At 45.3% G+C, this 10990-nt stretch overlaps 1 protein-coding gene across 1 annotated transcript; it reads left to right on the forward strand.

The window, feature by feature from the left end:
• Positions 1-57: 57 nt before the first annotated feature.
• On the forward strand, positions 58-10695 carry LOC134733446 (uncharacterized). Its single transcript, XM_063622617.1, has 3 exons — positions 58-798; positions 8120-8216; positions 10410-10695. Exons 1-2 carry the CDS (start codon positions 91-93, stop codon positions 8198-8200), a joined length of 789 nt encoding a protein of 262 aa, XP_063478687.1. The 5' UTR covers positions 58-90; the 3' UTR covers positions 8201-8216; positions 10410-10695.
• Positions 10696-10990: the final 295 nt, after the last annotated feature.

Here is a 10990-nt window from a genome sequence, read left to right on the forward strand (position 1 = left end):
CGGCCTGAGGTAGGTGGGTCTCTGCGCCCCCTGCCTACCCCACTTCCCCCTCCGGTTCTCAGCCTCTCTTTTGAAGTCCGAGAAGTGAGGATGCGCCTCGTGGGTCGCAGCGGGGAGGAAAGGGGAGAAGAGGGGGTGAGCGAAGCGGAGGGTTCCGAGCTAAATGGAGGGCGGGGCCCACGGGCCGATGCCCCACCCCCTGTCCCCCTGCCCTTCGGGGGAAAAGCCTCTGGGCGGAGGAGGCGCTTTCAAAACAAAGAAATGCGGCATGGAGCCCGGGGGACGCGGGTGGAGAGGAAGGCGGAGGAGACGCGGCCGAACCCGAGCGCCTGCCAGCTTCCCCTCCAGCCGGTCCAGGGGAGCTCTCCCCACCACCCGCCGAAGCTGCGGCGGGGAAGGGGGAGGATGGCTGCGTTCGGCGGCGGCTTTCTATTTCACTTTTGCAGATCTGGTGTGGAAGGAGCGCGCCCGCTCTGCTACCCCGCGTGGCTGCAGTGCGCCCATCCCCGAGCCCCGCGTCCGTTCTGTCCCGGCTGCAGGGCTGTGCCCGAAAACACGCAGAGCGCTCGGAACGTGCCCAGCAGCCGCGCGACGAGCGTCTGGAGCCGGCTGCCACCGTCCCGCCCTCGCTGCCTCAGCCCTTCGGGCCAGGAAGCCGACCCGCCCGCTAGCAGTCGAGGAGCTCCAGCCGCCCTTGTCGCCCCTGCGGCCGCGCGGACGATGCCCCGCTCCAGGCCGAGGTTTCTCCCGCTCGGGGTGGAACGCATCCCGGGCTGTGGGTTTAGCAGACACACCTTTGTGAGTACACACGCTGCAGGGGCGCGCGCAAGTCCCACGGGCGCGCGCACACACAGCCCAGCCGGCGACGGACGGCGGCTTCGGGCGCACTTGGGTCTGCGGCCCGGATCCCACCCCGGCGCCCGGCTGAGCGGAGTCCAGGCGCTTGGGACGCGCGCCGCGTTCTCAGCCGCCTTGGCGGCGCCCGCAGGGCCAGTCCCCCCGGGTCCGGGCAGCGTAGGGGTGGACCAGGGGGAGCGAGCGCAGAGCGCGGCTCGCTGGTGCCTGGACGCGGGCGAAGGCGGAGAAGCGAGTTCCTCTCTGAACCGGGAGCCCTGCGGACATTGTTCGCGCTCCACAGAGCTTGGTCAAATCTGCGTCCAAGCCGCAGACTTAATTACCGCGTCGGAGACACGCTTCCTCCCAGCCCCACCTTCTGTTTTTACTGTAAACAGTAGTGCCGATCTGCTCCCATTGTTGGAGATAAACTGTATCTCCTTTGACACTTTCGCATCTTTTAAGGTTATTGGCTGCTCCCCACCCGCCTGCCTCGCAGCCTGGATTTAAAGGGATAGCGCGCTTCGGCATTTTAAAATCCATTCGGGGCCGAGGCCCTGGAAACCCCGAGCTACACAGTGGGCCTTCACAAGTCCCAGGCTGCAGGTCCCTGGGGTCGGGACGCTGGCCGACTTTCCGCAGCTGCCTTGTTAGGAAAATTTTTGTGACATTGTTTTTGTATATCACTCCAGTATTTTTCTGGGCACTTCCTCCATGTCTAGGAAAAAGCCTGTGCGGAAAACTGGAAGATCTTTATGGGCAAGTAGAGGGAGAAGTCTCAGGGGTTTCATTTCTAGATATCTTTAAAAAAATCTTAAAATTGTATAAAACATAGGTATAGAAGACAGTAAGTTTAAAAGTACAACACGGTTGGGCTCTATTCTGTTCAGAAATTCATGATACGACTTAGGCTTGTATAATGTGTAGATTAGCAAGCATTTTCACACATAAACACATAGAATCACTGAACTGGAAAGTCAACGATGACAAAACTGGTGTCCCCAGACAGGATAAATGACTCATTCAGGGTCATAGGGGTTGTTAGTAGAAGAGATTAATTCACATTGAACAGGAAAATAGGTACCTTTGGAGGTGCCTAACTTTTAGAGCTTTCGTTGTTACAATGAGCAAGAGACTGGATTTAAGGCACCGTCGTTTGCTGGAGGGATCTATTACAAGCTCTCTAATTCAGAGACAAATGAGGGGCCACCAGCTCAGCCTGACCCAGCCGGCCCTCCCTGCACTTTCTAGCGCTGATTACTGACTCCCTCTTGAACTGGCCATCTCTCTCTGAGTTTCCCGGAATTCTGCCATCCCTCCAGTGTCTCCAACTCCTCTTTTCCCTACCTCTTTTTTGTTTATCCTCCTTCAAACTGTTTAATGTACACCCTGCCCTGCAGCCTATCACGGTCGTCTTCATTTTGGATGATCCACCACTTGGAGAGTTTCCACCACCCACCCTATAACCGTTTCCTAAAGTGTCATCTCCCTCTCCGGCTCACGTATTTCTTCCTGGTGGCCAGCTCACTTTTCCATCACCACCAGGATGCCCACGGCCACCTCAAACCCAAAGAACCACCTTTCCCTAGAATCCAGGTTCTCTTCTTTCCTTATATTTTTGATACTGTTGCCACCTGTTCCCAGGACCCCAAGCTTTTTTCCTCTGCCTTTGCCTCTTTCCTGCAACTCCCACAGTTGACTTGTATTGTCTATACCAGCCCCTCTGGCTGCTCACAGTCAATTATTCCTCCTCTTCACTCTGCAGGAGCCTCCTCCCTGGTGTGTCTGTATAGCCTTTCCTCCTCCAAATCATCCTCCACCCAGCTGCTGTGCTTCCTAAAGTACATTTCGGATTGTGTCACCCTCCTGCTCAAGTCCCTTTAAATGGCTCTCTGCTGCCTACTGGAGGAAATCCAAACTCAGATCTGATCTTGACCAAACCCAACTTTTCAGCCTTGCCTCCCACTAAAACCCAAGAGAACATTTCCCAGTTCCCCAGCAGGAATTCTGTTATGTCCCAACAGGACTTCTCCACCCCACACATTTGCTCAAGATGTTCCTGCTGCCTGAAATGTCTCTCCCTTCTCTTGCAACTTGTCAAATTCCTGCCCTTCCTATAAGGATTTGCTCAAATGCTACTTCCTCTGGGAAAACCCACCTGGGTGTGTGATCTCTCTCTCCTCAAGCCCCTTTAACACTTCGGATCGTTCTTGTGACATTTATACCATTCTGCCTAGCATCAGAATTATGTTTACACTTGCCTAAGCCATTGTCCTTTCTCTCTCTCTTCCTCTTCCTCTCTTCCCTGGTTAGAAATTCTCTGACAGTTGAGTATATGCCTTGTTCATTTCTGTAGTCCCTGAATGCCCAGCATTGTCCTGCAAAGTTTCTGTCTCCCCAGAGGTTAGCTACACCCAGGAGCCAAGGGAGAAGTAAGTGATGGTATGTCATCTTTGGCTAGTGCTTCTGCCATCTCTCATTTTTTGAGTAATTATAGTGTTTTTTCTGGTGTTCATAGAAATCATTACTGAATTACTTATGATTGCCCTTTTCCAGCAGGCTTCTACCCCAGGGACCAAATCAGGGATAGAGCCGCCTCCAGTGTTTACCATTAGGCAATGGTAGGAAATCAAAGTACAGAAAGTCTACTGCTTCCCATATGCAGTGACTCATATCACATCACACCACATCACTAGTGTGGTCAGGAGCTAGGCTCCCTGGCCCACTTCATAAATAGTACTCCCAGTAGCTAACTGATGAACTAAAGGAAGTGAGAAAACCCCACCCAACGCCCACCTGAGCACCACATCTAGCACCCAGCCCACTGCAGTCAGATGCATAGATAGGTTGACAGACAGATGAATGGCAAAGGAATTTATTTGAGAAGGGCAGTGGAGTCCTAGCCAGAGATCTATTATGGCTCCTCCACCCTCCTTTAACTTAAAAATGAAATTTTTGAATTAAATTCAGTAGCAGTTTACCAAATTCCTGGAGCAGTGGTTTTCAAAGAGAGACCCCTAGAGTGCCCCAGGGCAAAATGCACACAACTTCGGAGCTGGGAAACGGAAATTAACACATGTAGCGGCTCCCCACATGAGTCATCTTTACACTAAAGTTTGAAAACTACCCTTTGGTGAAAAGAACTTCACAGGGCCCCGCGCTTAGGAGGCCTGCAGGAGAAAATGGCATTGCTTCATCATTATTGCTAGTCATCTCGCTAATTAAGACAATAATTTGCCATTAGTAGGAAGATTCCAAGACATGGAAATTAAATTAGATCTAAGGAACTTCAAGTCATTTGAAGATGGACACAAAGTTATATTCATTTCCATTCTCTTTTTTCATACTGGGATATATTTTTTAATACTATAGTCAAAGCCAATTATGTTCCCTGGAATATAATTTGTTTAGAGGAGAATAAAAGCCTAAAACAGCATAGTTAAACTATGAACCAGGCATTCTCCCCTCCTGTGCAGTGAGAGAGCATCTCACTCTGTATGGCTAAAAAGAGTGAAGAATGAGGGAGAATAGATGATAACTTCATCAGAGAAAAATGTCCAGTAACAGGGGAAAGTGCCAAAAGAGTCTTCTGGTCAGTCATTTCCGTGGAATAGATTCTTGTGCAAAGGAAGAGGTAAGCAGGGAATGATCAACCAGAACTGAAAAATTTTAAGTAATTACTCCAACTTTGAACAGGGTTCATTTTAAGTTTGTTGAATCCTTGAGAATCAAGCCACTTTTTTTTTTTTTTTTTTTTTTTTTTTTTTGAGATAGGAGCTCACTCTGTTGCCCAGGCTGGAGTGTAGTGGCGCAATCTCAGCTCACTGCAAGTTCCGCCTCCCGGGTTCACGCCATTCTGCTGCCTCAGCCTCCCGAGTAGCTGGGACTACAGGCGCCCAACACCATGCCTGGCTAATTTTTTGTACTTTTAGTAGAGACAGGGTTTTATCATGTTAGCTAGGATGGCCTCGATCTCCTGACCTCAGGTAATCTGCCTGCCTCGGCCTCCCAAAGTGCTAGGATTACAGGCGTGAGCCACAGTGCCCAGTCAAGCCACTAATATCTTACCATTAGTATTTTTGGACAGTGGGCACAGACACCATACCAGGTCCTTTACAAACAGTAACTCATTTAATGCCCCTTACACAAGAAACAAATGAAGAAACTGAGACTCAGAGAAATTTGCCAAAGGTTATTTGGCTCCTATCTGGCCATGCAGGGATTCAAATTCTGTCGGTCTCACTCTAAAGCCAGAATTTTTTTCCATTATCCAGTATTTCCCAAACTTGTCAGGTCATAAGAATCACCCTGAGCACTTGTTAAAAATATACATTTCCTTTACCTCTCCCCTGGAGATTCTGATTCAGCAGGGCTGCGGTGGAGCTTAGAATCTATCTTTTTAACCCATGCCCTGGATAATTCTTCAAAATAGGCAAAATTAGGAAATATCATATTCCATACCACATTGTCACTCAGTAACCCACACTATTTCTTTCCTTAAGATGTTCCCTTCTAAAATGTGCTGAATTATAAGAAAGTATATTCAACCACTGATCAATCAACCAATCTTTTCCAACCTGCTTCTAAGAACAGTGTATTCTGTTTAGATGGAAGCCTTTAAAGTTACAAGCTGGAATTTTGAAAAATAAATTATTGCATCTCAATATATACCAAAAAAACAGGCTGGCAAAATTGCTTACAAATGAATGTTTTAGCCGGGCGCGGTGGCTCACGCTTGTAATCCCAGCACTTTGGGAGGCCGAGGCGGGCGGATCACAAGGTCAGGAGATCGAGACCACGGTGAAACCCCGTCTCTACTAAAAAATACAAAAAATTAGCCGGGCGTGGTGGCGGGCGCCTGTAGTCCCAGCTACTCGGAGAGGCTGAGGCAGGAGAATGGCGTGAACCCGGGAGGCGGAGCTTGCAGTGAGCCGAGATCGCGCCACTGCACTCCAGCCTGGGTGACAGAGCGAGACTCCGTCTCAAAAAAAAAAAAAAAAAAAAAAAAAAAAAAAAAAAAAAAAAAAAAAAAAAAAACAAATGAATGTTTTAAATGTTGTGATTTGGGCAATAATTCTACCCTCAAGAAGTAAAAGAGATTTGCTTTCATTAAATATTAAATAATTTGTGTGTGTTAATTTTCAGAAAAGAAAAACATTTTAGCGTATAGTCGCTATACCATTTAAATATTATTAAAAGTTACCAGGCTATTATCAGTCTGTTAGTTATTCCAATGCAAAGTGCAATGGTGAGGATCTTATTAAATGAAAACATCTTAAAACTGGAATGTTTATCAGGCTTCAAAACAGGCTTAGAACCCAGTGATCGCCAAAAGAAATAGGAAATGCCACATTTCCTTCTAACCTACCTTAATATTTCCCCTTTTGAATAACTATTTATGAACTATTTTGTTAAGATTGTCACAAGATAAACAAAAGAATACTATTTAATAAGATAATGTAAAGACATTTATTTCAGTATTTATTTACCTGTGTTAACTAGGAAAAAACTCCCACTTTTAAACACTAAAAAAGTGTTAGTATAGAAGAATCATAATTTAGAAAATTAATGATTTTCTCAAAATTGCCTCACCCTACCAGGTCACTCTCTTGCAGATATCTCTGATAATGTGAGATGGTACAAGAAAAACAGGTTTAAGACATATTCTCTAGGGAGACAAAAGATGCTCTGACATGTATGAAGGATGTATTTACAGAAAGTAATGTCATTCCAAAATTCACTTTGTAAGGATATAGAATGAGCATTTTTCAAAGTGGTCAAATAGTATTTTGTTCATTCTTATTCCTATTTGGAGGAAGTAAAGATGTAAAATCTAGACAGCCAGGTAACTTTAGGGGGCACCTTATGCCTAGATAAAGATTATTTGCATTAAAGATACATGAGAATTAAAATTTAAAACATGAAAGCCAAATTCTGAAACAAATTTATTAACGGCATTTTATCACCTACAGTATTTTTAAATATTCAAGAATTCACTCCCTGTCAAGAATAGAATCATGACAATTCAGATGTGAAAAATGTCACTTCCAATGACATTGTTCAAATCCGGAATTAGATAACTTGTGAAAATGAAGAGGTTTCAGTAGAAGCTGGTGTATCAGACATTTTTCAACGTGAAATCTATATTAACTCACACCCCCACAGAATCACATTGCAGTAAAACCATGGTTATGCAGAACTTTTGTGAAAACCACCCAGAACGGACAGGTTTCCCAAAGAGCTGAAGTTGTACTTTTTAAGGACCAGACATCTCTTTTTTTGAAACAGAGTTTTGTTCTTGTTGCCCAGGCTGGAGTGCAATGGAGTGATCTCGGCTCACCACAACCTCCGCCTCTGGGGTCCAAGCGATTCTCCTGTCTCAGCCACCCAGGTAGCTGGGATTACAGGCATGCGCCACCATTCCCGGCTAATTTTGTATTTTTAGTAGAGATGGAGTTTCTCCGTGTTGGTCAGGCTGGTCTTCAACTCCCGACCTCAGGTGATCCGCCTGCTTTGGCCTCCCAAAGTGTTGGGATTACAGGCATGAGCCACTGCACCTGGCCCAAAAATATTTTTAAAAGCTTAACGGGGCCATGTGTGGTGGCTCACACTTGTAATCCCAGCACTGTGGGAGGCCGAGGCAGGCAGATCACTTGAGGCCTGGAGTTTGAGACCAGCCTGGCCAACATGGCAAAACCCTGTCTCTACTAAAAATACAAAAAATTTGCTGGGCTTGGTGGCAGCACCTGTAATCCCAGCTACTCCAGAGGCTGAGGCACAAGATGGCTTGAACCTGGGAGGCAGAGGTTGCAGTGAGCTGAGATCATGCCACTGCACTCCATTCTGGGTGACTGAGTGAGACTCTGTCTCAAAATAAAATAAAAATATAGGCTTAACCCTGCACACTAGAAATCTTTCTAAAACATGACACACTTCTTTGACTTCTTAAGCATGTTATAAGGACTGATTATAAACACAATGATGCCCTTAAGAGCTACTAAGGTACGCAAGGTTGCTTGTTCATAACAAAAAACCCAGATTGCTGGCTTGGTTTTTCTTCTCTTTTTCTCTTTATTTCTTTTGCCCTTCCCTTCCCTCCCCACTTCCCTCCCCACCCTTCCCTTCTTTCCCCTTCTTTCCCTTCCCTTCTTTCCCCTTCTTTCCCTTCCCTTCTTTTTCCTCCATTTTTTATTCAGTTTGTTCTAGGTTTTGTTTTGGTTTGTTGGTCTCAGGCTTTACAGTTGTGCTATTTCCTGTTACTTTCACTTTTTTGTTGTTTTTTTAGAGTCAAGATCTTGCTGTATTGCCGAGGCTGGACTCAAACTCCTGGGCTCAAGTGATTCTCCTGCCTCAGTCTCCTGAGTAGCTAAGACTACAGGCATGTACCTCCATGCCCAGCCCCTCTTACTCTTAAGTATTGTCATATAACCACCCATAATGTCGCTCCTCACTTTCTGAATTATTGCTTTCTCCATGCTGTGGCCTCTGAACCTGGAGAACCTGCTTTCTACAATTATGTGTAAAGTAAAATCAGCGAAGTTCTTAATGAGGATCTCCCACCTGGTTAAAATGTGCATGATCTTTGTCACATGTATTTTGCCTCTTGCAGACTTCCTAGATTTCAGCTAGGTCCCAGAAAATGGAGAAGTTAGATGACCAAACTCTGGCTTCTGAGGGGTTAATATAGGATGATAATTGACATTCGTGATGATGAGTCCGAGATGCCTACTGAATCATCATGTGTAAAATAATATTTACTGAACATGATTTAGGTTTAAAGCATCTCATGAAATTATAACCTTTGGAACTTGGTGGTTCACTTCTGAAATCTATGGCAATGTTTTGACAGATTTCAGATGAACCAAAATCTGCATTCCCAGGTCACACACAAGGACTATATGCCATGCACTCCTATGACAGCTTGAGTTCACCCTGGAGAGGGGAGGGTTAGAAACCAAATCCTTAACAAGCCTGCCCTGCAAGACTCAAGACTGTGCATTAGGAATGACCTGGTCCCTGCCCACCTCTCCAAATGACCTTACCCCAGGTTCATTCCCTTTGCTCTCTGGAGCTCTGCCAACACAGGCTACTCAGGCCTACTTTCAATTCGTTTAACACTCACTTCCTCCAGAGGCCTTTGCCCAAGAGTTCCTGCTCCCTGGAATGTTCTCCTTCCCCAGGCCCCACAACCACTGCCTAGTTTCCTCCTGCTCAGCTTAATCACACTTCCTTAGGAAAGCCTGGCCACCCTGACAGGTCAGTTCTGTCTATTACACACTCTAGTAGTTACATGTACTTCTCCCAGGGGCTCTTATCTGAGTTGTAATTTTTCACTTAGTTGTATGTAGGACACATTACCTGGAGAATAGTAGGTGCTCAATAAATATTTGTTCACTGCATGGAAGGGAGGGAGCAAGGGCACTTCAGCCAGACTGGCCTCCGCATTGTGGTTAACATCAAGGTGTGCCAGGAGAGCAATTTCCAACAGCTTAACATGCACTTGATTGCTGCCAAGGCCCCTGGGTCTTTCCTTTCCTTTCTAGAAAAGAGTAAAATCTACTTGATGAACATTCAGCAGCATGGTGTGAAGCTATTACTGCCACATTCTGGAAATCATTGCATTCTTCCAAGCAAAGAAATAAGAAAATCTTCCCAAACAAATGTCAGAAACTTTACCATACTGTCATACTTGCTGCCTGTAACATTTGTCTTTTGTTAATTTTTTTTTTTTTTTTTTCTGGCTTTGGTCTCAAGTGTCTCTCAAGTTTTGGCAATTTCAAGTCTTCTAGTTTCCATGGAAATAGGAAACAATGATCTCTTGGAGATTAAGAGCAGGGAGATATCCACTCTAATGGGGTTCTAGAGTTTTCTTCCTTTGATAGTATTTGTGAATTGAGAGAATCTTGGTTTGGAGGCAGGGCTTCTGTGTCATGAACAAATCTTTATTTTTATGCCTGTAATGCATCAGGCATTGTTCTCTTCCAGGAATGCCTCCACCTCCAAACTGCTACATTAAAGATAAACATGCTCTCCCAGATGTAGGCTCTCAGGTTTATTCTTAAGTGAAATTCAAATTGTTGAGCAGGAACTATTAGCTCCGTAGTGAGAATCTTTACCTTTTCCCTCTAGGCAACCTCAAGCACTTCAGATATTTTATAGAGCATTTTGTGACACTCGGGTTACAAAGAACCATGGTGTATACATTGTTAATTTTATTTTTTCATTATCTATTTCACAAGGAAATAAAAATCTCTGGATTTCCAGAGCAAGAAATAAACATGTAATGTTGCTTTTTTTGTTGTTCTATAATCTTGATACTTGATAGTTGCTAATATCCACAGAAAATTTGACCAGACATACCTGAAAAACTTGAAAAATCTGAAAAAGGAAAAAAATAGTTTGCTTGTCTCCTTAATAGGCAAATGTCCACAATTTTACATCCTTTCAGAGTAACTTAATTTCTTTGAGACTTTGAACCTGGAACCTGTGTGCATGTATATGACCATGTAAGACTCAGCTTTTAACCTGTTATGTAATCTGTATTGTAATATTCTACGTCTCATGCCACCAGAAAGTTTGCAAGTTCCCTGAAGGACAGATATGGAAGATTATAAAACCAGCTCCTAGTTTGACTCCGTGTGGAAGTTCAGCCTCCTGGCCTCTCCCGCACCTCTTCAGGATCTGTCCTCCTACCGAGCACCCACCTGATGGATCTCTCCCCACTGCAACCCACCCTCCTCTCCAGGACCACCTTTTCTTGCCTGTAATTCTGGCCTTAGGAATGCCCAGAGGAGATCTGTACCCAAAAAGTATGTTTGAGCAAAGCCAAGTTTCCAGAATAAAGATAATCCCAATTTACAAGTCAGCCATTAGAGATTTAATTATTTTGCACCTTCCTGAGCCCCTTTTGAAAAAATGTCAATATCCTTTTAGGGGTTAAGATTTCAAGTCATTACCAGTTTATGCTCCCAAGGGATGCCTTAAGCTATGTGCCAACCTCCAGTGGAAAATTAAATTCAGGACAGGCCTTGAAGGGTGGTGCTAGGAGGAAAAGGGACACTGGGGGTTGGGGAGGACCAAATGAACTTCACTAAGGAGAGTCCATGAATTGAAGAGTCCCACCATAGACCTCCACTCCCAGCTCCAACACTGGCTT

The sequence above is a fragment of the Symphalangus syndactylus genome, chromosome 18, assembly GCF_028878055.3.
Source record: "Symphalangus syndactylus isolate Jambi chromosome 18, NHGRI_mSymSyn1-v2.1_pri, whole genome shotgun sequence".
Classification (NCBI taxonomy): Eukaryota; Metazoa; Chordata; class Mammalia; order Primates; family Hylobatidae; genus Symphalangus; species Symphalangus syndactylus.

Coding starts and splice junctions, on each gene's coding strand:
- LOC134733446 (XM_063622617.1), top strand. CDS start 91: ATGCGCCTCGTGGGTCGCAGCGGGGAGGAAAGGGGAGAAGAGGGGGTG. Junction 799..8,119: donor GGTTTAGCAGACACACCTTT/GTGAGTACACAC, acceptor TTGTTTTTTTAG/AGTCAAGATCTTGCTGTATT.